We start from the raw sequence: 25751 nt of genomic DNA, 5'->3' as shown, positions 1-25751 counted from the left end.
GGGGAGAGCCCCAGAAGGTTAAATCCTGGGGGAGCACGGCTACTGAAGGGGTTAAAGGACCTGGAGAATTGTATGATCAGTAACTAGCTACCGGCTCCTAACCAGCACAGCTGTCATGCCGTGATCTTCAAATAGGCGCATAGAATGTCTCTGCTGTGCGAGGGAGATTTGCTGTTATATGGATGAGACAGAAAAGTAGGCATGAGATATTCAGGATCATGCTGGCAAATGATGATGTCAGGATTCAAATCCGGATCGGACTCCAAGAGCAGTGATTTGTTGGTTTGGTTTTCTCTGCTCCTCTAAGCAGGAACCCAGGAGAAAATTCAGGAGACAGCGTGAAAAGGGAAGCAGTGTCTATACCCAGGGAGTCTGCTCCTACACCCACGGGGGTGTCCTGGTAAGCAGCGGCAGCTCCTCAGGAGAAATGCCAGGAAAGCTCCCAGCTAGACTTCTGAGCCCTCCTTGTGCCTGTGCTGGGACAAGCCTGTGTTCCTACCTGGGTGTGGTGGCCCATACCCGTAATCCCAGCACCGTGGGAGGCAGAGACGGACGATCAGCTGAGGTCAGGAATTTGAGAACAGCCTGGCCAGCATGGTGAAATCTCTTCTCTATTAAAAATATAAAAATCACCTGGGTGTGGGAGCGGGCACCTGTAATCCCAGCTACTCGGTAGGCTGAGGCTGGAGGATCACTTCAACCCGGGAGGCAGAGGTTGCAGTGAGTGGAGATGGCGCCACTGCACTCCAGTCTGGTTGACCAGAGCGAAACTCTGTCAAAAAAAAAAAAAAAAAAAAAGACTGTTCTCTTGTTCCTTTATCTGCTGATGTGTGCTCTTTGGGGATGCCTACCACACACTGCGGGGCCACACTTGCTCTCCTAAGTCCCCAGATACCAACGGGCTCCCTGAAAAGCAAAGTTGTTTCCAAGGGCAGGCCTGCGGTCATTCCTCCCACAGCCTTAGGGACCAGTTTCTCTCCCTTCCTATGTATCTATGGATAATTTCACGGGGTTCTCTCTTTTTTTTTTTTGGGTAGAGATGGGGTCTCACTTTATTGTCCCGCTGGACTCAAACTCCTGCGCTCAAGCAATCCTCCCACCTCCGCCTCTCCAAGTGCTGGGATTACAGGCGTGAGCCACCGCACCCACCTGGTCTCTCTTTTCTTATTATGCTGGAAGACGGCGTAATCCCACCCCTCTTCTACTTCTAAAGCAATTCCAAGACACTTTTCAGGCTTCACAGAATAAGCGTGGGCTCTGGAGTTCGACATCAGAGTCCAAGTTTCAACTCAAGGCTGACAAGCTCCAAGCAAGTGACTTGATCTCTCTGGGCCCATTTTCTCCTCTCCGTAGAAGTGATCATAAAACCCCTCCAGGCTGAGCTGCTGTGCAGATGAAATGAAATAATGTCAGCGACGTTTCTGGCACGCAGCTGGAGCCGAAGGGATGCTCTTCTAGCCGGCCTTCATCTGCTCAAAGGGCTGTGCTCAGAGTCTGCTGTGTTTTCGAGGAAATTTCTCCGAGTGGGTCTCTATTTCTTACCATCAGTGAACCACGACAGGCCTTTCCCAGCTCCTGTCCCCAGTACTGTGCCACTCTGGGTCCTCGTAGGTGGTGGAGGAAAGGGGGCAGGGGACAAGGCCAAAGAGCAGCAGCAAGGCAGGGAGAGGTCTATTCTGTCCCCCAGCTAGGCAGGATCTCAGTGCCCCCTGGCCCGCCTGGCTGGAACTTAGAAGGCTCAGGAAGTTGACACTTACAGGGGCACAGATGAAACAGACACAGAGCTCAGGTTGGCTGGTTGGTTTGAGATGGAGTTTCGCTCTGTCACCCAGGCTCTAACATTCAACACTAATGACTTTACGGCAAATTCCTTTTCTGTTTTTTTTTTTTTTTCCTGAGATGGAGTCTCGCTCTGTCGCCCAGGCTGGCGTGCAGTGGCACGATCTCAGCTCACTGCAACCTCTGCCTCCCAGGTTCAACTGATTTTCCTGCCTTAGCCTCCTGAGTAGCTGGGATCACACGGATGCACCATCATGTCTGGCTAATTTTTATATTTTTAGTAGAGACAGGGTTTCACCAAAGTTGGCCAGGCTGGTCTTGAACTCCTGACCTCATGATCTGCCCGCCTCAGCCTCCCAAAGTGCTGGGATTACAGGCGTGAGCTACTGTGCCTGGCCTCCAAATTCCCTTTACTTACTGATTTTTGAGGTGGAGTCTCACTCTGTCACCCAGGCTGGAGTGCAGTGGGGCAATCTCGGCTCACTGCAACCTCTGCCTCCGGGTTCAAGTGATTCCCCTGCCTCAGCCTCCTGAGGAGCTGGGGTGACAGGTACATGCCACCACACCCAGCTAATTTTTATATTTTTAGTAGAGATGGGGTTTCATCATGTTGGCCAGGCTGGTCTCCAACTCCTGATCTCAGGTAATCTGCCCATCTTGGCCTCCCAAATTACTGGGATAACAGGTATAAGCCATCTTGCCTGGCTGAATTTCTTTTTAATTGGATTTACAGAGGTCATGTGCCTGTGTGTGTGTGTGTGTGTGTGTGTGTGTGTGTGTGTGTGTGTGACAGGGAGAGAGAGAGAGAGAGAGAGAGAGAGAGAGAGAGAGAGAGGAATGAATATTAGACCAAGTTCAAATACCTGGGTTCCAACATAACACCCCTTCCAACCGATGGACCCTGTTTGATCTACTGATCTTGAGGGGCTGTCCGTGAGGGTTTTCTGTGCAGGTGGCTGGACAAATGTGTGACCCCATTAGGCTGGGGACACTTGTTAGAGGTGGTGGGAATGCAGTGGCACGAGGGTGGCATTGGCTTGCGCATAACAAAGTTCAAGGGAGCCAAAGATTTCAGGACAGGACCCAGAGGGGGTGGGGGGAGGAGAGGCTGGAGCCTGGAGCGGGAACCCTCCCTTGCCCCTTAGACTGTCTGTTATCCCTCCTGTTGGTAACTCGGGATGGTGATGATGCCCCCAGCACAGGGTCGTGAGGAAGGGTGAGCAAGAGCATGGAAATGGTGCTTTGTAGATGTGAAATGCTGTGCAAAATATTATTAGCAAAGCGAGCTGTGACACAGTTGGGAAAAGACTTGGGGAGGGACGAGATGTGGAATACTCCACGCCGAGCAACGCACTCCCGAGGGCTCTTAGCTGCTGTCAGCCTGCACCCTGTGCACCCTCCTCGGAGCCACACACGTGGATGTGGGCTTCCTTTGACCATCTGGTTCTTGGTGTCAGTTTCATTTAAGGTATGACTGCAACAAATTGATGGAACTTTAGTAAAACCTAATTAACATCCATATCGAGTATTTCCCAGGGAAGGGAGATCTGCAGAAAATAAAATGCCCTAGAAATTTAAATTCCGCAATAGTTAAATAAATACTGTGTGACAGAGTATTACAAGTTGAATGATTTTACTCCAGGAAAAGAAACTGATCTATTCTTATAGACACATACTGCTTTCTAATCCTCCCTCCCTCCCTCCCTCTATAGCTCTATCATCCATCCATCTATTCCTTTATCCAATCATCCAGCCAGCCATCCCTCTATCCAATCATCTATTCATAGAAGTGAGCCGGGTGTGGTGGCTCATACCTGTAATCCCAACACTTTGGGAGGCATTTGTGGGAGGGCTGCTTGAGGCCCGGAGTTCAAGACCATCTTGGGTAACACAGCAAGATCTCATCTCTTCAATAAATGCAAAAATAAGCTGGGCATGAGAGTGTGTACCTATAGACCCAGCCACTCAGGAGGCTGAGGCTGGATGGTTGCTTGAGCCCAGGAGGTCCGGGCTGCAGCGAGCTATGATCATGCCACTGTACTTCCGCTATAGAGTGGCCATAGAGTGAGACTGTCTCAGAAATAGAAACACAAACACAAACAAAACAAAACCGAAAATGGGGGCTGGGCACAGGGGCTTATGCCTAGAATCCCAGCACTTCGGGGGCTGAGGCCAGTGGATCACTTGAGGTGAGGAGTTTGAGACCAGCCTGGCCAACATGGTGAAACCCTGTCTCTACTTAACATAAAAATTAGCCGGGCATGGTGGCAGGTGCCTGTAATCCCAGCTACTCCATGGGCTGAGGTAAGAGAATCACTTGAACCCAGGAGGCGGAGGTGGCAGTGAGCTGAAATTTTGCCCCTGCACTACAGCCTGGGCAACAGATCAAGACTCCGTCTCCAAAAAAGGGAAGTGAAATGGATAAGCCCTGGGGCTTCCTGGGGTGCCAGCTCTGCCCAGACTGCCACAGGGGCTGACATCGGTCTATCACAAGGGATCTCAGTTTCCTTGCCTGCAACCCACTGGTCTCTTCAGCTTCAGATTCTAAGTCAACTTTGCCACAACATCGTCTTCCAAAGTTATTCCAGGGTTCTTAGAGCTTTCTCTCATCCATTTCAGTTCAGTTCAGCTCAATTCAGCAAACATTTCCCAAGCACCTACTATAATCCCAGGCACTGGGAGATCCAGAAACCCCATGCACCTTTCCTTGGCAGCCTGAACTCCAGACCCAGAGCCCGTGTTCAGGAGCCGTGTAGGCAGCGGGGTCTCTGGCGTGGGTCCCCACGCAGAGATGCCAAATGACAGCTGGGAGGGGTACAAGAGTGCGATCTGTAAACATTCAAGAAATCTACCAGCGGTTACTGAGAGGATGTTGAAAATAATTCTCCACTGAAAATATTAGATTTGCTCTGGATTGTTCATTACATACAATGGTTTAATAGGACTTTTATTGAATAGCTGCAGAACTCTGGGCCGAAATCAATTTGCCCTCCACGTGGAATTTTGATGTCTGCTGTTGACTTCTACAACATGGAGCAATTTGTAATCGCTCGGGCTCGCCGTTGTTTTCAAAGCTCCTGCTATATCACAAGCATTTATTTCTGACCACAAAATTACATTTATTCAACAGAAAGCAGCTCCGGGTCTTTAAGAGGTTAACTTCTGGAGTGCTTGGCCGCGCTCCAGCCCGCATCGGAGGGGGCGCGCGGGCGCGGTGGCACCCGGCAGTGGCGGCAGCGCCGGGCGGGCGGCCGTGATTAATAGACTGCTGAGAGCGCCCCTTTCCACAGGCGCACGGCTCCTGCCCCTGCTTCCATAGATCATGGACTTAGCCTCAACATATCTGACTGAAATTGAATTTGGCTTCTCTCTCAACTGTTCATTTCCTATGTTATGCAAGGTTAGATCCCTTTCTGCATGAGCAGAACCAAACCAGCTGCGGCTCTGGAGGAGAAAATGTGCTTTCAATTATGCAGCTGGCCTGAATGCCGAGCCGCAGTCGGACGGTTCCCTAATTGAGCCATCATGGCTCGAACATACAGGGAGACACTGTGTGTGTCAGGCCTGCGGGTTTCGCCATAAGATAATGACAGTACACCAGCCACATCACCACGGTGACCGCCACGGCTGCCACCACTGTCACCTCCACCGCCGCAGAAGGCCCAAGAGCCTGCGGACGGCCATGCTGGGTGAGAAGGAAGTTCCCCACCCAGCAAGGGACAGGAGCAGCGGCTGTGTTAGGGTCCCTGGGAAGCCTCGCTGCGTCCTCCAGCCAGAATGCGTCACCCTGTCCCCAGAGTGCCTGGCGTGCTCCACAGTTGCCTGTCTGGCCCCAAACCCACGGGAGACCCAGACAACCTCTGCCTACTCCCAGCAGGGCACTGACCTATTTCTCTTGAGGGTGTCTAGGAACTGGAGTGGAGGCGTGCACGCCGTGCTCAGTAAGCACTCATTCACAGGAAGGCAAGGGTCAGCGAAGAATGTTTTACGTAACCGGGTCCATGAAGCAAAGAATAAAGGATCTAGGACAAGACACAGGCCCTCAAAGGGTGTACAATCGCATAGAAAAGTGGACTGGAAAGAGGGGGAACGTTAACAAGGCAATAACAAGAAAACGAGGCCGGGCGCGGTGGCTCAAGCCTGTAATCCCAGCACTTTGGGAGGCCGAGGCGGGTGGATCACAAGGTCGAGAGATCGAGACCAACCTGGTCAACATGGTGAAACCCCGTCTCTACTAAAAATACAAAAAATTAGCTGGGCATGGTGGCGCGTGCCTGTAATCCCAGCTACTCAGGAGGCTGAGGCGGGAGAATTAACTGAACCCAGGAGGCGGAGGTTGCGGTGAGCCGAGATCGCGCCATTGCACTCCAGCCTGGGTGACAAGAGCGAAACTCCGTCTCAAAAAAAAAAAAAAAAAAAGAAAACGAGCACCCTGAAAATGGGCTAAGGTGGCCGGGTGTGGTGGCTCACACCTGTAATCCCAGCACTTTGGGAGGCTGAGGTGGGCAGATCACTTGAGGTCAGGAGTTTGAGAGCACCCTGGCCAACAGGGTGAAACCTCGTCTCTACTAAAAATATAAAAATTAGCCAGGTGTGGTGGCACATGCCTGTAATCCCAGCTCGGGAGGCTGAGGCGGGAAAACTGCTAGAACCCAGAAGGTGGAGGTTGCATTGAGCTGAGGTCACACCACTGCACTCCAGCGTTTCCAGCCTGGGGACAGAGTAAGACTCCGCCTCAAAACGGGATCCCAAAGGATCCCCAAAGAAGACGTGAGGCCTGGCGCAGTGGCTCACACCTGCAATCTCAAAACTTTGGGAGGCCGAGCTAGGAGGATCACCTGAGGCCAGGAGTTCAAGGCTACAGTGAGCCATGATCGCAGGCACTGCACTCCAGCCTGCACGACAGAGCGAGACCCTGTCTCTCTCTAAACAAAGACACGCAAATGGCCAATGGGTATATGACAAGCTGCTCTACCTCATTACATATCTGGGAAATTCGACTCAAAACCAAATGTGAGCTATCGCCTGATACCTGTCAGAAGGTCTATTACCAAAAAGACCCATGAGTGCTAGTGAGACGTCGAGGAAAGGGCAGCCTTGCATACTGTCGGTGGGAATGTAAATTGGTATAATCATTATGGGAAATGGTGGGGAGGTTGCCCCCCAAAATTAATACGATCCAGCAATACCACAAAGGGATTGAAATCAGTATCGTGAAGAATTGTATGCACGCCACGTGCACTGTGGCACTATTTACAATAGCCAAGATACGGAGACAGCCTAAGCGTCCAACAACAAACATATGGATAAAGAAAAAAAGAAAACGTGATTTTACATACACACAGTCACTTGGGGGAGTGGTGCTAGGACCCCGTGTATACCAAAATCTGCACATGCTCAAGGGCCCCAGTCAAAGGGTACAAAGTTTTAAGTAAGAAAAGTAGGTTTGGGAGACTTAAGGTACAGCATGGTGACTATAGCTAATAATATTGTAATCATCTATATGACATTTGCTAAGGCAGATCTCAAGTGTTCTCACGATGGACACACACATACACACACACACCTGTGAGCTAATGGGTATGTTGTAAGTGTGATTGTGGAAATCACTTTGTAATGTATGCACGTATGAAAACATCACACTGGGCTGGGTGTGGTGACTCACGCCTATAATCCCAGCATTTTGGGAGGCCGAGGTGGGAGGATTGCTTGAGGTCAGGAGTTCAAGACCAGCCTGGCCAAAGTGGTTAAACCCCGTCTTTACTAAAAATATAAAAATTAGCCAGGTATGGTGGCATGTGTCCACAGTGCCAGCTAATCGGGAGGCTGAGGCAGGAGAATTGCTTGAACCCAGGAGGTGGAGGTTGCAGTGAGCTGAGATCATGCTGCTGGAGTTCAAGACCAGCCTGGGCAACATAGCCAGACTTTGGCTTTACAAAAATTGAAAAAATATAAAATTAACTGGGCCAGGCACCTGTAGTCCCAACTCCTCAAGAGGCTGAAAGCAAGAAGATTACTTGAGCCCTGATTGTGCCACTGCACTCCAGCCTGGGTGACAGAGGGAGATCCTGTCTCAAAAAATTAAAACCCAGGCCAGGCATGGTGGCTCACACCTGCAACCCCAGCACTTTGCCAGGCTGAGGCGGCTGGATCACAAGGTAAGGAGTTCAAGATCAGCCTGACCAAGATGGTGAAACCTCGTCTCTACTAAAAACACAAAAATTAGCTAGGTGCGGTGGCAGGCACCTGTACTCCCAGCTACTCAAGAGGCTGAAGCAGGAGAATTACTTGAACCCGGGAGGCGGAGGTTGCAGTGAGCCCAGATCGGGCCACTGCACTCCAGCCTGGGCGATAGAGTAAGACTTCATCTCAAAAAAACCTCCCAAACCATCACGTTATACACCATAAATATTTACAACTTTTCTTTGTTAACGATACTTTCATAAAGCTGAGGATAAAAAAAGAGGGAAAAAGTTAGAAACAGGTTGAGGTGGTCAGGAAGATGATCAAAGGAGACAGACTTTTGGTTCAGCCCTAAAGGATGGAAGTGAGTTTTATAGGTAGGGAACAGCAAAAGCCTCTTAACAGTAACAGAGGCTTCAGGAAATCAAAAAGTATGTTCAGGCGACTTATAATACACAGTCCAGTTCAGCCTGAGTAGAAGTCCAGGACTTTGAAGCTGGAAAAATATTTCAAAGCCAAGTCATGGAGCTCCTAACACAGCAATCTAAGGAGCTTGAGTGGGCAGAGAGAGTCACAGAAGTTGTCACCAGGAGAAAGACCTCTTTCATGGAACTGAGCCCCGTGGTTCCTGCAACTAGCACTGTGTGAGAATCAGAGGTGGACTTGAAAAATGTACAGATTCTGCAGTTCCACCCATGCCTTCTACACCAGAATGTTGGGGTAGGAGCCTGGGGAGCTGGAGTTCTGGAAACACGAGCAGTTCTCATGGAGCCAGTGTAGCACTGGTCTGACCCAGCTGCTGCTCTGTGAACCACCGATCTGGTCCAAACTTCTCTAATTGTATTTCAAACCCACAACACTTAACACAGTACTAGGCAAGTACAGGCAATGTGGGGACAGAAATAGGTGCAAAGACACACACACACACACACACACACACAGCCTAACACACACTCATGTATACACTCAGACACACACACACAGAGCCTAACACACACACTCACATAAACATACACACGGCCTAACACACATACACTCACGCATACACACACACACATACACACACACAGCCTAACACACACATATACACAGACATACACACAGCCTAACACACACTCACATATACACTCAAACACATACACACACAGCCTAATACACACGTATACACTCAGACACAAATACACACACAGCCTAACACACACACATACACACACACACACAGCCTAACACACATATACACTCACACACACACACAGCCTAACACACACATATACACTCAGACACACACACTCACACAGCCTAACACACCCTCATATATACACACACACACCCATACTGACACACACACTCTCTACCTTCTACGTTTTAGAAGCATAAGGGCTTAGTAAGTAAACTCTAAGGGCAGAATGTCTTCAGGCCCAAAACCAAAAGGGAGAGAGACTGCCAAATTCTAACCACTAGGCAGATCACCTGAGCTCAGGAGTTCGAGACCAGCTTGGCCAACATGGCAAAACCCCGTCTCTACTAAAAATACAAAAAAGTAGCTGGGCAGGGTGGTGAGCGCCTGTAATCCCAGCTACTCGGGAGGCTGAAGTAAGAGAATTGCTTGAACCTGGGAGGCAGAGGTTGCAGTGAGCCGAGATTGTGCCGTTGTACTTCAGCCTGGTTGTCACAGAGAGATTCCATCTCAAAACAAACAAACAAGCAAACAAACAGAATGGATAAGAGATGATGATCTCCTAATCTCTCTGGCAGGTGGTCATCTGGCCCTTGCTTGAACACTCCCAGGAATGGGAAACTCACTATCTTAGACAGCAGTTCATCCTTTTTTTTTTTTTTTTTTTGAGACAGTGTCTCTCTGTGTTGTCCAGGCTGGAGTGCAGTGGTGCGACCTTGGCTCACTGCAACCTTCACCTCCTGGGTAAAAGTGATTGTCCTGCCTCAGCCTCCCAAGTAGCTGGGACTACAGGCACCCGCCACCGTGCCTGGCTAATTTCTTTTGTATTTTTAGTGGAGACAGGGTTTCACTATGTTGGCCAGGCTGGTCTTGAACTCCTGACCTCATGATCCCCCCACCTTGGCCTCCCAAAGTGCTGGGATTATAGGCGTGGGCCATCTCACTCAGCCAGCTCATCCTATTTTTGAACAGATCCACATTGCTGAAAAACATCCTCTTCCGTTCTGCTGGTGATAGTCAACCAAAGTACTGCTCCGGGGAGTCTGATGGGGCTTCGGAGCTATGGAGCTCCTTGGAGGAGGATCTGGTTCACCCGCTCGTTTTACAGATGAGCAAAGTTGGCCAGAAGGAGGCTCCGAGACTCACCCAAGGTCACAGAAGTGGTGGGCAGCAGCGCCTGGACCAGCTTCCTGTGAAATGTCCTTTGGAGCGAACCACATGGACGCCCTGGCTTTATTTAGCAACGGCCTTTAGATCTGAACGCTTAAATATGTTACAGCTCAACAGATACGGGCTGCAAGATGGGCAGCCGACTCAGAGTCGCTTTTAACTCATTCATAGCCTGTTCTAATTCACCCAGCTTTCTCTACTTCCCCTATTACGTAATTAGAATCTGTCAGATCGTACTGCTGGTGCCCAAGGGAAATTTACTTTCTACTGTACTCCTTTGAAAGGGTCTAGTGCAAAGCGGAGACCAAAGGGTCTCTGGCAAACAGGCCTAAGGCTTCTGCCTACAAGGCCCTGGCCAAGACCGGGGCCCTACTAACTTCCCTGGTATTGCTCCCTGCCAGGCAAGCCCATCCCTGCAGAGCTCTGGCACTTGCTCCCTGCATCTTCCTCATGTTCTTTCCCAGCTCCGAGTATGACTGGTTCTCCTTCCTTCTTCCCTCTGATGTCCCGTCGTCCTCCCAGGAGAGGCCTCCCTGGATGACTGACTGAAGAAGCCACCGCCACCTCCTCCTGCTCTACCCAGATGCCTAGCGTGTCTCCCGCACAGCGCCTGGCACCGTCTAACATTGTCTTTTGTGTTTATGATCAGTTTCCCTTCATTAGAATAGCAGGGTCCTAGTGGGCTGTATTCAAAGCGACATCTTTAGCTACTGTTTGGTCCATAGCTGGAAGCAGGAGGCTCCTGAAAAGGTTGTGTTGAACGAAGACCAGATAGTGAAACCTAGGATCCGAGAGCACGTCCCGCGCGCAGCTCTGAACGCGGCCAGCGTGCTGCATGCAAGGGAGACATTCTGCGCAAAGGGAAGTTTCAGATCATTCCTCGGTCCCTCCCTCAGGCCATGTCGGCGGGTGATACTGTGACGAAATTCACAGTTAACCTGGGCCCCACTCCTTCCAATGATGCAGATCGTAGTGGTAGCAAAGCGCGTGGACACAGTGATAGACGTACACAGAAGACAACGCACCAAGCTCCAGAATTTATCTAGGAGGGGCTAGTTAGAAGGGAAGGGGGCTTCAGGCAGGGTTTGCAGAGCACTTCTGCAAGATGAACATCAATCGTTTGTTTGCCTATTTGTTTTTAAAAGAGATGGGGTCTTGCTCTGTTGCCCAGGCTGGAGTGCCATAGTGCGATCATAGCTCACTGTAGCCTCAAACCTCCTGGGCTCAAATGAACCTCCCACTTCAGCATCCCAAGTAGCTGGGACTACAGGTGTGTGATACCACGCTTGGCTAAGTTTTGCATTTTTTTTTGAAGAGATGGGGTTTCACTATGTTGCCCAGGCTAGCCTGGAGCTCCTAGGCTCAAGTGATCCAACTGCCTCGGCCTCTCAAAGTGTCAGTCAAAGACTGGGGAGGGTGGCTGAGATCAGGGAGGGGCTGAAGGCATGGCTTCCTCCCCTCAAGCAGTATCAGAGCGCACCAACGTTAGAGAACACTTCTGGGAAGCCAGATGGCCCCAGGATCGAGGCCCAGTCCTGCCATTATGACCTGTGTGACCTGGGGTCCTCTCTCGGGCTCAGTGGTTTCATCTGTTAAGATGAGGTTGATGCTTCCATCTACTCATCCAATCAACACTTATTTAGTACTAGTGAAGGAGAGGCCCGGGGTATACAGAGCTCATAACTTTCAGGAAATAAATTCATATGCTTTTCTGTGATTCATCCTTTGTTGCAACAGGGTTATCATAATTCTTTCTCCTGTTGATGGCCGCTTGGGTGGTTTTCACATGTTAACTATTTTCAAAATGTCTAAGCTGGTTTTCTAGGGTCAACAAGTTCATTTGTTTCTTTTCTTTTTCTTTTTCTTTCTTTCTTTTTTTTTAATCCAAAATGTGTTTATTGAGATGGTTTCCCACTCATCTTGGTTCAGAGTGATTTTAGTGCTGCTTCCTCCTGAAAGAACACCCCTCTGTAAGCCTTGCGTTTCCTCCTGTAGGCTGGCACAGGGCAGTGGAGCAGCTAACACACAGAACCACCGTTTGTGCCTGGCTGAAGACCGTGGTGATTTTACAGCCTCCTGGGCATTTCACATCCATGAAGCAGGAACTGGGGTCTGCACCCGGCGCTTCTTCTTGGGTTTCCTCTTCTCCTCTTCCGGAGAGGGATGAAGGAGATCCTTTGCGAGAGGCATGTTCTCGTGGGTAGGTCGTCACCGCCGGAAAGGTGTTTATTTAATTTTCTTTTGAAATAGACTCTGGCTCTGACCCCCAGGCGAGGATGCAGGGGTGCCATCAAAGCTCACTGCAGGATCACCTGAGGTCAGGGGTTTGAGACCAGCCTTGCCAACATGGTAAAACCCTGTCTCTACTAAAAATACAAAAATTAGCTGGGTGTGGTGGTAGGAGCCTGTAATCTCAGCTACTCAGGAGGATGAGGCAGGAGAATCACTCAAACCTGGGAGGCAGAGGTTGCAGTGAGCGAGATGGTGCCACTGCACTCCAGCTGGGGTGACAGAGCGAGATTCTGTTTCAAAAAAAAAAAAATCTTGTTTGGATTTTTACTGGAACTACAGTGACCGACTCTGTGATCAATTTGGAGAAAACTGACTGCTTCAATAGCAGTGGAAATCTCTCTCCTCGTATACTTTGTTTCCATTTAAATCTCCTTTAATATCTTCCAATATAAATGTTACATTTTTTCTCCAGAAAGATTTCCATTGCATTGTTACATTTATTTCTAGATACTGTTTTTTAGTGTCACTATCTCCAGTAGCATCCTTTTTAAAAATTACATTTTAAGTTTGCTGCTGATAGAGAGCTACATAATTACTTTTGTGCACTGATTTTGTATCTAGTAACCTATTTAAATAATTGAGGCTCACTTGAAAAATGACCCTTTGATTTCTTTTTTTTTTGAGACAGAGTTTTGCTCTTGTTACCCAGGCTGGAGTGCAATGGCAGGATCTTGGCTCACCGCAACCTCCGCCTCCTGGGTTCAAGCCTCCCGAGTAGCAGGGACTACAGGTGTGCGCCACCATGCCCAACTAATTTTTTTTTGTATTTTTAGTAGAGACGGGGTTTCACCATGTTGACCAGGATGGTCTCGATCTCTTGACTTTGTGATCCACCCGCCTTGGCCTCCCAAAGTGCTGGGATTACAGGTGTGAGCCACCGTGCCCGGCTTTTTTATTTTAAAAATTTTTTAAATTAAAAAAAAATTTTTTTTGACAGTTTGATTTCTTCTGTTGCAATACTTATGCCGGATCTACAACAGGGTTACATCCCAATAAACTCATTGTAGGTTGAAAATGCTGTAGTCAAAAACCTAGCAAACGTCATAGCTGAGCCTAGCCTACTTTAAATATATTCAGAAGACTTATATTAGCCTATAGTTGGGGAAAATTATCCAAGACAAGCCTTTTTGTTGTTGTTGAGACAGTCTCGCTCTGTCACCAGGCTGGAGTGCAGTGGTGCGATCTGGGCTCACTACAACCTCCGCCTCCGGTGTTCAAGAGATTCTCCTGCCTCAGCATCCCGAGTACACCTGGGACTACAGGCGCGTGCCACCATGCCCAACTAATTTTTGTATTTTTAGTAGAGATGGGGTTTCACCATGTTGGCCAGGCTGGTCTTGATCTCTTTGCCTCGTGGTCCACCCACTGTGGCCTCCCAAAGTGCTGGGATTACAGGTGTGAGCCACCGTGCCCAATGACAAAGCCTATTTTATAATAAAGTATTCAACAGCTCATGGAATTTATTGAATACTGTACTGAAAATGAAAAACAGCATGGTTGTATGGGTACTCAAAGAAGAGTTTCTCTGCATCATCCTAAAGCTGAGCCATCGAAAGTCAAGAGCTATCTGTACTTTGATTTCTTTCTCTTATCTTCTCTGCTAAGAGTTCCAGCACAATGTGAATTAAAGTAGCAATAGTAGATATTCTTGTCTTGTTCTAGTTTTCTGGGAAATTTGTTTTTTAACACCATTGGATCTGATGATTGATGTATGTTTCTGATAAATACCTTTTACCAGGTTAAAGAAGTTTCCCTGTATTCCTAATTTGTCAGTAGCGTTTTTTTTTTTTTTTTTCTGGGTTATTGCTGTTTTTTGAGACAAACTCTGGCTCTGTTACCCAGGCTAAGGTGCAGTGGCGCGATCTTGGCTCATTGCAACCTCCGCCTCCCAGGTTCAAGTGACTCTCCTGCTTCAGCCTCCTGTGTAGCTAGGTTTACAGGCCTGCACCCACCACACCCAGTTAATTTAATTTTTTGTTTTTGTATTTTTAGCAGAGACAGGGTTTCACCACATTGGCCAGGCTGGTCTCAAACTCCTGATCATATCACAAGTGATCCACCATGCCTGGCCTATTGGTAGTTTTTTTTTTTGAGACGGAGTTTTGCTCTTGTTACCCAGGCTGGAGTGCAATGGCGCGATCTCGGCTCACCGCAACCTCCCCTTCTTGGGTTCAGGCAATTCTCCTGCCTCAGCCTCCTGAGTAGCTGGGATTACAGGCACGTGCCACCATGCCCAGCTAATTTTTTTTTTTTTTTTGTTTGTTTGTTTGTTTGTTTTTGAGACGGAGTTTCGCTCTTGTTGCCCAGGCTGGAGTGCAATGGTGCGATCTCAGCTCACCGCAACCTCCGCCTCCTGGGTTCAGGCAATTCGCCTGCCTCAGCCTCCCGAGTAGCTGGGATTACAGGCACGCACCACCATGCCCAGCTAATTTTTAGTATTTTTAGTAGAGACGGGGTTTCACCATGTTGACCAGGATGGTCTCGATCTCTTGACCTCATGATCCACCCGCCTCGGCCTCCCAAAGTGCTGGGATTACAGGCTTGAGCCACCGCGCCCGGCCAGTAGTTTTAAATTATGAATGGATTTGAATTTTATTAAAATATTTTGGTATAACTATTGAATTTTTTTCCCTCCTTTAATCTGCTAATGACATGGATTTACATTAATAAATTTTGAAAATTTTAAACCAAACAGCATTCTTGGGATATATCAAGCTTCCAAGCTTGACGGATTTAATTTACTAATACCTTTGAAAAGCCTTCTGCATATTTATTCAATAGTAAGACTTTTTTTTTTTTTTTTTTTTTTTTTTTGAGATGGAGTCTCGCTCTGTTGCCTAGGCTAGAGTGTAGTGGCAAGATCTCAGCTCACTGCCACCTCCACCTCCTGGGTTTAAGCGATTCTCCTGCCTTAGCCTCCCGAGTAGCTAGGATTACAGGCACCTGCTACCACACCCGGCTAATTTTTGTATTTTCAGTAGAGATGGTTTCAACATATTGGCCAGGCTGGTCTCCAACTCCTGACCTCAAGTGATCTGCCCGCCTCAGCCTCCCAGGGTGCTGAGATTAGAGGTGCGAGCCACTGCCCCTCGCCAATAAGACCGACTTTTAATTTTCCTTTCTTGTACTGTTCTTGTCTCGTTTTGTTATCACGGTTATATTCATCTATATTCCTTTCCAATCAAAGGAAATGCTTTCTCTTTTTCTACTTTCTGAAGGAGTTTGCTAAGTATGAGTGCGCTCTATTTCATGAATGATTGATAAAACTCTCTCACAGAACTGTCTAGACCTTACAGAAATATTTCAGTAATAGTTGCAAGGCTATTCAAGTTTTCTATTTCTTCTTTAATCAGCTTTGGTAGCTACAGAATTCTAAAACTTTTTCGATTTCAGGATTTACTGGCATAAAGTTGCTTATTAAGATTCCCTTATTATCTTTGTAATCGCTAGCAGCAGCTGCAATATCATCCCCAATTTTATTCCTAACATTTTTTGTCTTAATTAGTACAGTGGTTTGTCAATTGTAGTGGCATTTTCTTTTTTTGTTTTCTCAGACACAGTCTCACTCTATCGCCAGGCTGGAGCGCAATGGCACGATCTTGGCTCACTGAAACCTCCGCCCCCTAAGTTCAAGGGATTCTCCTGCCCCAGCACGAGTAGCTGGGATTACAGGTGCATGCCGCCATGCCCAGCTAATTTTTGTGTTTTTAGTAGAGATGGGGTTTCACCACATTGGCCAGGATGGTCTTGATCTCTTGACCTCATGATTTGCCTGCCTTGTCCTCCCAAAGTGCTGGGATTACAGGCGTGAGCCACCGTGCCCAGCCCTGCAGTGGTATTTTGAAATAAACAACTTTTGGAATGTTTCTCGCTTGGCTCTTCGTTTTGTTTTTCATTCATATCTGTTCTTAATAGATTTGCTATTATTATATCTATCATTTCCTTCATTCTATTTGAACTTATTCTGTTGTGTATTTATTTATTTATTTAATAGAGATGGAATCTTGCTATGTTGACTAGGCTGATCTTGAACTCCTGGCCTCAGATGACCCTCCTGCCTTGGCCTCCCACAGTGGTGGGACTACAGGCGTGAGCCAGCACATCAGCCTACCGTATTTTTTCTTTTCTTTCCTTCTTCTTTTTTTCAGATGGAGTTTTGCTCTTGTTGCCCAGGCTGGAGTGCAATGGTGCCATCTCAGCTCACTGCAACATCTGCCTCCCTAGTTCAAGTGATTCTCCTGCCTCAGCCTCCTGAGTAGCTGGGATTATAGGCATGCACCACCAGGCCCAGCTAACTTTTAATATTTTTAGTAGAGACGGGTTTTCACCATGTTGGTCACAGTGGTCTTGAACTCTTGACTTTGTGATCTGCCCGCCTCAGCCTCCCAAAGTGCTGGGATTACAGGCATGAACCATAGCACCTGGCCACCTACTGCACTTTTATAAAGCTAATGTTTAGTGCATACATTGTTAGTCTTTCATTTCTTCTCTAATAGGAGCATCCAAGTTCTTTCTTTCTTTCTTTCTTTTTCTTTTTTTTTGTTATGAGGGAGCCTCACTCTGGTGCCCCAGGCTGGGCTGCAGTGGCGCGATCTCGGCTCACTGCAACCTCCGCCTCCCGGGTTCAAGTGATTCTCCTGCCTCAGCCTCCTGAGTAGCTGGGATTACAGGTGTGTGACACCACGCTCAGCTAATTTTCTGTATTTTTAGCAGAGATGGGGTTTCACGGTGTTAGCTAGGATGGTCTCAATGTCCTGACCCCATGATCTGCCTGACTTGGCCTCCCAAAGTGCTGGGATTACGGGCATGAGCCACCGTGCCTGGACGAGCACTCAAGTTATTTTTTTAAGAGGATTTTCCTCCCTGAGGACTCTTGGTCACCTACTACCAAGAAGTTCTCTGAGCCAGCCCCTCAACCCCTCAGCCTTCCACACCATGACCCTCCTTAGGGAGAGAAGCAAGGATTGGCCAGACAGGTGGGAGAGCAGCATTTTTCTAGAGGGCATGTGTATTGCTTTACTGAAGGGATTGTCTAAATTATTGCTGAACTATAATAAGCTTTAAATTTGACTGAATATTAAGGGTACGCCTCCCCCACACCACCCATCAATTTGCTGGGCTTGTGAAACACCCAAAATAGGTATTGTAATCAATAAATTGATAATAACTAATTTCAGTGTTACATTTTATGATTTTGTTATAATAACTATAAGTAATCATTTCACTATAATATTTCAAACTTTTATTTACTTTTTTTTTTTTTTGAGATGGAGTCTCGCTCTGTCACCCAGGCTGGAGTACAGCGGTATGATCTTGGTTTACTGCAACCCCCACCTCCTGGGTTCAAGCAATTTTCCTTCCTTAAGCCTCCTGAGTAGCTGTGATTACAGGCACACGTCACCATGCCCAGCTAATTTTTGTATTCTTAGTAGAGACAGGGTTTCACCATGTTGGCCAGGCTGGTCTCAAACTCTTGACCTCAGGTGATCCACCTGCCTTGGCCTCCCAGAGTGCTGGGATTACAGGCATGAGCCTGAGACAGGGTTTCACTCTGTTGACCAGGCTGGTCTCGATTTCCTGGGCGCTAGCAATTTTCCTGCCTTGTCCTCCCAAAGTGCTGGGATTACAGGCATAATCACCTTTTTAATCGCAACACATCATAATGAAAGTAAAATATTTTAAAAACCACTTCCAGGCCAGGCGTAGTGGCCCATGCCTATAATCCCAGCTCTTTGGGAGGCCAAGGCATGTAGATCACTGGGGCTCAGGCCAGCCTGGCCAACATGGTGAAATTCCCTGCCTCTGACAAAAAATACAAAAATTTAGCCAGGCGTGGTGGAATACGCCTGTGGTTCTAGCCACTCGGGAGGTTGAGGTGGGAGAATTGCCTGAGCCTGGGGGGCAGCCTCACCTCCTTGCAGTGAGCTGCAATCATGCCACCCTGCTCTCCACGATGAGTGACAGAGCCAGATCCCATCTCAAAAAAAAAAAAACAAAACCAAAACAAACAAACAAACAAACAAAAAACCGGAAAAAAAAAACCCAGCACAAATTATTTAATATAAATATAGCATTTTGGAAGGGATGATGCTGGGAATGTCTAGAGATTTAACGTGTGACATGAGGACTAGAGTAAATGTAATTGCAATATGAGGGACTTCTGCTAAATGAGATCTTAGCTGCTCTTGCCACACACATGAGAAAGTAACTACGGGAGACGACGCATATGATCATCGGTTTCCCTCCAAACCATTTTACTGTCTGTTATGTAGCCCATAGCGTCACGTTGTATACCTTAAGTATATATCACATATTTTAAAATATGATAATTAGCAGAGGCTTGATAAATATTAATTAATGGTGCTAAAAAATTACCTTTTTGTGTGTGTTCAAAATCCCTGTTAATTTTATTTATTTATAGTTTTCAAATGGCCTTGAAAAGAAAAATAGGCAAATGGAAGCTTAGCCTAGATGTTTCTTGGGTATTTCAAATTGAAGATATCAGGAATCAAACCTGTTATCCTACTGAGAATATGGGCTAATCTATAAGAGAATTAGCTAAGACTCTTAAAAACGAAAATCAGGGCGGGCGTGGTGGCTCGTATCTGTAATCCCAGCCCTTCGGGAGGCTGAGTCAGGCAGATCACTTGAGGTCAGAAGTTTGAGACCATTCTGGCCAACATAGTGAAACCTAGTGTCTACTAAAAATACAAAAATTAGCTGGGCGTGGTGGCGGCCACCTGTCATCCCAGCTACTAGGAGGCTGAGGGATGAGAACCGCTTGAAACTGGGAGGCGGAGGTTGCAGTGAGCCAAGATGGCACCACTTCGCTCCAGCCTGGGGGACAGACTGAGACCCTGTCTAGAAAACAAAACAAAATAAAACCAAAATGAGGGCGATGGAGAGGATATACCACATCAAGGGAGATGACGGAGGGCTGGGTACAGGGGCTCATGTCTGTAATCAGGGCATTTTGGGAGGCCAAGGTGGGAGGATAGCTTAAGCCCGGGATGTCCAGATGAGCCTGGGTAACATATTGAAACAGCGTCTCTACTAAAAATAACAGGAAATGAGCCTGACGTGGTGGTGCACACCTATAGTCCCAGCTATTCAAGGTTAGGGGATTGCCAAGGCAAAAGGTGGAGGCCGCAGTGAGCCATGATAGCACCGCTGCACTGCAGCCTGAGTTACGGAGCAAGACTCTATCTCAAAAAAAAAAAAATGTTTTTTTTAAATGGAAAAATATAAAACAGATGATGAACTGATAGATCTATAGAGAGACAGATTTCTAAATGTAATGTGTGAACCCGACTGGACCCCAGTTGTGGGGAGGGCTGTTATCAACAACATCTTGGGGGTAACTGGAAAAATTTGATTTTGGATCAAATACGAGATGACCTAGAATGACTGTGAATTTTCCCAGGTGTGGTATCTGTGGTTATTGCGGTAATGTTGGAGAATGTTCATGTTTCCTTAGCTTTGGGAGCCTCAAACGTGTGTTTGAGGGACACAGTGCCTGCTGTCTGCAGCTTACCTCCAAACGCTCAGCAAAAGGCGGGGAGGGAAGTGGGGAGGGACGTGGGGTGAAATGTTAGCGACTGTGGATCTGGGTAAAGAGCGTCCAGGTGTTCGCTGTACTAATGCTCCCATTTTTATGCGGCTTTGAAATTGTTCAATAAGAAAGAAAAACAAGCAAACACCCAAAAAGCACACTGAACTCTGAGCTAGAGAACTAGGAGAGCAGTGGGTCTCTCAAAAGCTGCTGAACAGGTAATGGTGCCGGGGAGATCAAATGTGGTTAGGTGTCAGGTAACAGTCTCTCACTCATCAAGTGCGGGCTTGCGGATGCAGTTCTGAGGAAAAGGCTGTTCAAGTCTACCCAAGCCCTGGGATGCGGGTGTCCTGCTGGCTGGACCAGGCTGCGTGCATGGGGGGCTGAATGAGGCAGCAAGAACATCATAAGAAGAGACGAGCACTGCTCTACCCTCTAAAATTTCCAGCCATCACCAACTGCTGTGTCTTCTTTCTACGCTGGTCCCTTTTGATGTCCTGAAACCAGCTGTCTCTGTCTACAATCTCCCCAGCCTCCAGCCTCCTTCCATCACTCACTCCCTGCTCACGCTTCCAGCTGAAGAATTTCCCAAATGGAAGCCCGACCACTTACTGTGGAACTCTGGACTCAGGAACCCAGCCTTCCACATAAGGCCCATATCACCTGTGTCCCAGTGACATCATCTCACGGCTGTATCCCTCCTGCCCTTGCCCCATGTGCTCCCTGTGACTTAATAGTTGCAACAAAATAAAATCCCTGCCGGGCATGGTGGCTCCCGCCTGAAATTCCAGCACTTTGGGAGGCCGAGGTGGGTGGATTACCTGAGGTCAGGAGTTCCAGAACAGCCTGGCCAACACGGTGAAACCCCGTCTCTACTAAAAATATGGAAATTGGCTGGGCCTGACGGTGAGCACCTGTAATCCCACCTACTCGGGAGGCTGAGGCAGGAGACGCGCTTGAACCTGGGAGGTGGAGGCTGTAGTAAGCCGAGATCACGCCACTGCACTCCAGCCTGGGTGACAGGGCAAGACTGTCTCAAAAGAGAAAAAAAAGAAGGGCCGGGCGCGGTGGCTCAAGCCTGTAATCCCAGCACTTTGGAAGGCCGAGGCGGGTGGATCACGAGGTTGAGAGATCAAGACCATCCTGGTCAACATGGTGAAACCCCGTCTCTACTAAAAATACAAAAAATTAGCTGGGCGTGGTGGCACGTGCCTGTAATCCCAGCTACTCAGGAGGCTGAGGCAGGAGAATTGCCTGAACCCAGGAGGCGGAGGTTGCGTTGAGCCGAGCTTGCGCCACTGCACTCCAGCCTGGGTAACAAGAGTGAAACTCCATCTCAAAAAAAAAAAAAAAAAAAAAAAAAAAAAGAAAAAGAAAAAAGGAATTCCTAAGACTGTACCAATACGGGCTCTTTCAGGGGCTTTGGAAATGTCTGGTTTCATTTTCTCATCAGCCTGCTATGATTCTCCATTCTTTTCTCCCAATGGGAGAAGCTAAAGAGGTGAGATTCAATAAATCCGAAACAATAATATAATTTCTGGTTTCCTAAACACTGAATCTTTACACGAAGGGCCGGCAAGGCGTGTCACCTGCTCGGAGCCCCGGTCCCCTCCATGGCTGCTGTTTCCACTAATAAGTAGCCAGGGTGGATGTCCCAGATGACTTGCCACCCACACGCCGTCTGCCAGATGGCTCAGTCCTTCTCTGGAAGGATCCGTTAGAAACCACTTCCTTCTACCAGCCCAGACCTGCTCCTCGTGGCTTCTGCCTGATGCTCTGTTTCAAGCCTACAGTCATCCCTTTGCCCCTGCCAGCCTCTCACCAAAGCACTGCACTCACGGTACACACTCATGAAAGTGGCAGCCCCAGACCAGCTTAGCTCTGGGAATGAGGCGACTTCCCAGAGGGGACACACGGGCTCCTAAAGGCCATGGCACAACCCTGCCCGTTGCAACCACACGGGGCGCTTCTGCTCGGAATCCACCACACCTCTGTCTATTCTGAGAATAGGTTCCTTTTCCAGGAGGGCTTTCACCAAGGACCCATTGGAAAACCACATCACAGAGCGCAAAATCTGCACGACGCTGGGTCGAAGCAGCTGGGAAGGCACCATGTAACTGGGCAGCCCCCTCTGTCCGGAGTATTTCTTCAACGTGAGGACAGACAGACCGATTAGCCACGCAGGGTGGCTCAGGATAGAGAAGGAGCAGAAAAGCTTACCTCTCCTTGGAAGCTCTTCAGCAGCGGCGCTACCTGCTTGCGCAAATCCTGGAGCAGGAGGCAGAGGTCGGGAAGCAGCCATTTGAGGAGGAGAAAAAAGGGAAACATCGGTTAAGGCCTCCTAAAAAAACGGCGTGGCAGTCAGTGCCGATTATCTATCATTCTCTAAAGCAAGCCTGGGACCTCGCCCGTTCCTGCACTCCTAAAACACAAATAACGCCAACTGGCGCTCCAGGATTTAAACTTTTTTTTTTTTTTTTTTGAGACGGAGTTTCACTCTTGTTACCCAGGCTGGAGTGCAATGGCGCGATCTCGGCTCACCGCAACCTCCGCCTCCTGGGTTCAGGCAATTCTCCTGCCTCAGCCTCCTGAGTAGCTGGGACTACAGGCACGCGCCACCATGCCCAGCTAGTTTTTTGTATTTTTAGTAGAGACGGGGTTTCACCATGTTGACCAGGATGGTCTCGATCTCTTGACCTTATGATCCACCCGCCTCGGCCTCCCAAAGTGCTGGGATTACAGGCTTGAGCCACCGCGCCCGGCTGGATTTAAACTTATTTAAGAATACAACAAGGTGGTCCATTTTTATTGTCGTCGTCGTTTGAGACGGAGTCTCATTCTGTCAACCAGGCTGGTGGGCAGTGGCACAATCCTGGCACACTGTAACCTTCGCCTCCCGGACTAGGGTCATCCTTCCATCTCAGGCTCCTAAGTAGCTGAGACTACAGGGGTATGACACCATGCTTGGCTAATTTTTGTATTTTTTTTTTTTTTGTAGAGATGGGTTTTATCATGTTGCCCAGGCTGGGGTCAAACTCCTAGGCTTAAGAGATCCGCCCACCTTAGCATCCCAAAGTGCTGGGATTACAGGCATGAGCCACCCCACCCGGCCTACAACGATATTTTATTTCTACTAAGTCCTGGTCACATACACCTCATTTTCGACATGCTACAAACTAAAGCTTTTGCTGTTAGTCGAAATGAGATAATTTGCTTAGAATAAAATAGACTAGAATGGGGGTTTGACTGCCGTTCCTATCTGAAATTGACCTGGGCCACTGTGCTGCATTTTAGCTGCTTTTTTTTGAGACAGAGTCTCACTCTGTCACCCAGGCTGGAGTGCAGTGGTGTGATCTCAGCTCACTGCAACCTCTGCCTCCTGGGTTCGAGTGATTCTCTCACGTCAGCCTCCCGGGTTCGAGCGATTCTCTCACGTCAGCCTCCCAAGCAGCTGGGATTACAGGCACCTGCCACCATACCCGGCTAATTTTTGTATTTTTGTAGAGACGAGGTTTCGCTATGTTGACCAGGCTGGTTTCAAACTCCTGGTCTCAGGTGATCTGCCTGCCTTGGCCTCCCAAAGTGCTGGGATTACAGGCGTGAGCCACTGCGCCCCACCGTAGCTGCCATTTCGATGCACCGTTAGTGGAAGATGCAGCCTGTTTTGAATCCACGTCTGACAGAGTCACAATAAATTTTATCCCAAGCCACCAGAGCTCATTTTGAAATACCAGGACATCCAATAGGTGCGTGTGCATGATCTCGTTCAGAGCGTTTTATTTAAAATGAAGTAACTGAGAAAGTGCTTCAAATACTTTGAAAAGACTTATCTAGATTAATACGTTATTTACTGAAAGTTTAGGCATTGAAACTTTTTTTTGTTCTTTTTTTTTTAGATGGAGTCTCGCTCTGTCGCCCAGGCTGGAGTGCAATGGCGTGATCTTGGCTCACTGCTACCTCCGCCTCCTGGGTTCAAGTGATTCTCTTGCCTCAGCCTCCCGAGTAGCTGGGACTACAGGTCCCTACCACCATACCCAGCTAATTTTTGTATTTTTAGTAGAGACAGGGTTTTACCATGTTGGCAAGGCTGGTCTCAAACTCCTGACCTCAGATGATCCGCCCACCTCAGCCGCCTAAAGTGTGGGGATTACCGTTGTAAGCCATCGTGCCCAGCCCACATTTTGCTTCATGAAGCCTTCTGAGAATCTAAGGAAAGCTATTGACCTTGCCCTCAGAAATAAAACTGCAAATTATTTTATCAGAGCCTTCCTAAGTAAGACCTATCTCAAGACCCCAGGTAAGGAAGTATTATTCTCTATCAACACATATAGCCATATGTGGTTTATATTTAAATATACCTTAATTAAAATTAAGTAAATTTGGAAAATTCAGTTTCTTAGTCACCTTAGCCACATTTCAAGGATTTCGAAGCCACTTGGAGCTGATGGCTACTGCTTCAAACCATGCAGATACAGAACTTTTCCATCATCGCACAGGGACCTACAGGACAGACCTATACCATATGTTTTTGCTTTTTTGAGACAGGATCTTGCTCTGTCACCCAGGTTGGAGGGCAGTGGTGTGATTAGAGCTCACTGCAGCGTCAACCTCCTGGATCCAAGCGATCCTCCTGCCTCAGCCTCCCGAGTAGCTGGAACTACAGGCACACACCATCATGCCTTGCTAATTTTCTTACTTTTTTTGTGGAGACAAGGGTTTTGCTATGTTGCCCAGACTGATCTTGAACTCCTGGACTCAAGTGATCTACCTGTCTTGACCTCCCAAAGTGCTGGGATTACGAGTGTGACCTGCCGTGCCTGGCCACTGTACCACCAAGTTTTTTGACGAATATCATCAGCCCACATTATTTTGTATTGTGATCCTACAGAAACATTTGGTCAAGGAGCATTATAATTTCCTTTTTATCTATATACTGTTCTGAAGGATGCATTTCTAAACATGCTACTATTATTTCTTCAGAGAAATCAATCCTGTTTCTTCTTCCACTAGATGATTTTCTGTATTTTTACACCAAGTTCAATGACCAAAAAAAAAAAAAAAAAAAAAAAAAAATCAGATTCTTTGCTAATGTCTCTCTTTTTTTTCTTTTTCTTTCTTTCTTCTTTCTTTTCTTTCTTTCTTTCTTTTTTTTTTTTTTTTTTTTTTTTTTTTTCCTGAGACAGGGTCTCTCTCTGTCATCCAGACTGGATTGCAGTGGCACGATCTCAGCTCACTGTAACCTCCACCTCCCAGGTTCAAGGGATCCTTCACTTCAACCCCCAAGGTAGCTGGGACTAGAGGCATGCACCACCACACCCAGCTAGGTTTGTGTATTTTTTGTAGAAACTGGGTTTCACCATGTTGCCCAGGCTGGTCTCAAACTCCCAGGCTCAGGCGACATGACCACCTTGGCCTCCCAAAGTGTTTCGGATTACAGGCGTGAGCCACCATGCCCGGCCACCAATCTCTTTCATATAAATAAGGCTATCTGTGGTCCGCACCAGTAATAGTCCTCCAGAGGTAACCACATCCTAATAGCTGGCACCTGTGAATACGTTAGATTGCAATGGCAAAAGGGGCTTTTGCGGATGGGATTAT

At 47.8% G+C, this 25751-nt stretch overlaps 1 protein-coding gene and 1 pseudogene across 9 annotated transcripts in view; both read right to left on the bottom strand.

The window, feature by feature from the left end:
• The window catches only part of CUX1 (cut like homeobox 1), a 471463-nt gene that overhangs the window by 237167 nt on the left and 208545 nt on the right, over positions 1–25751 (bottom strand). For 8 of the 9 annotated variants that reach the window (XM_039460712.2, XM_039460705.2, XM_074390309.1 and 5 more), the window contains exon 3: positions 22374–22421. The exons of the other annotated variant lie outside the window; for it this stretch is intronic. In XM_039460712.2, coding sequence (XP_039316646.1) covers positions 22374–22421 — 48 coding nt within the window. The remainder of the gene's footprint in view (positions 1–22373; positions 22422–25751) is intronic. 9 annotated transcript variants of the gene reach the window in all.
• Positions 12157–22367, bottom strand: LOC141582430 (small ribosomal subunit protein eS27-like; annotated as a pseudogene).

Source organism: Saimiri boliviensis, chromosome 20 (assembly GCF_048565385.1).
Source record: "Saimiri boliviensis isolate mSaiBol1 chromosome 20, mSaiBol1.pri, whole genome shotgun sequence".
NCBI lineage: Eukaryota > Metazoa > Chordata > Mammalia > Primates > Cebidae > Saimiri > Saimiri boliviensis.
Note: the sequence above shows the minus strand (reverse complement) of the source record. Positions and strands in the feature narration are given on the sequence as shown.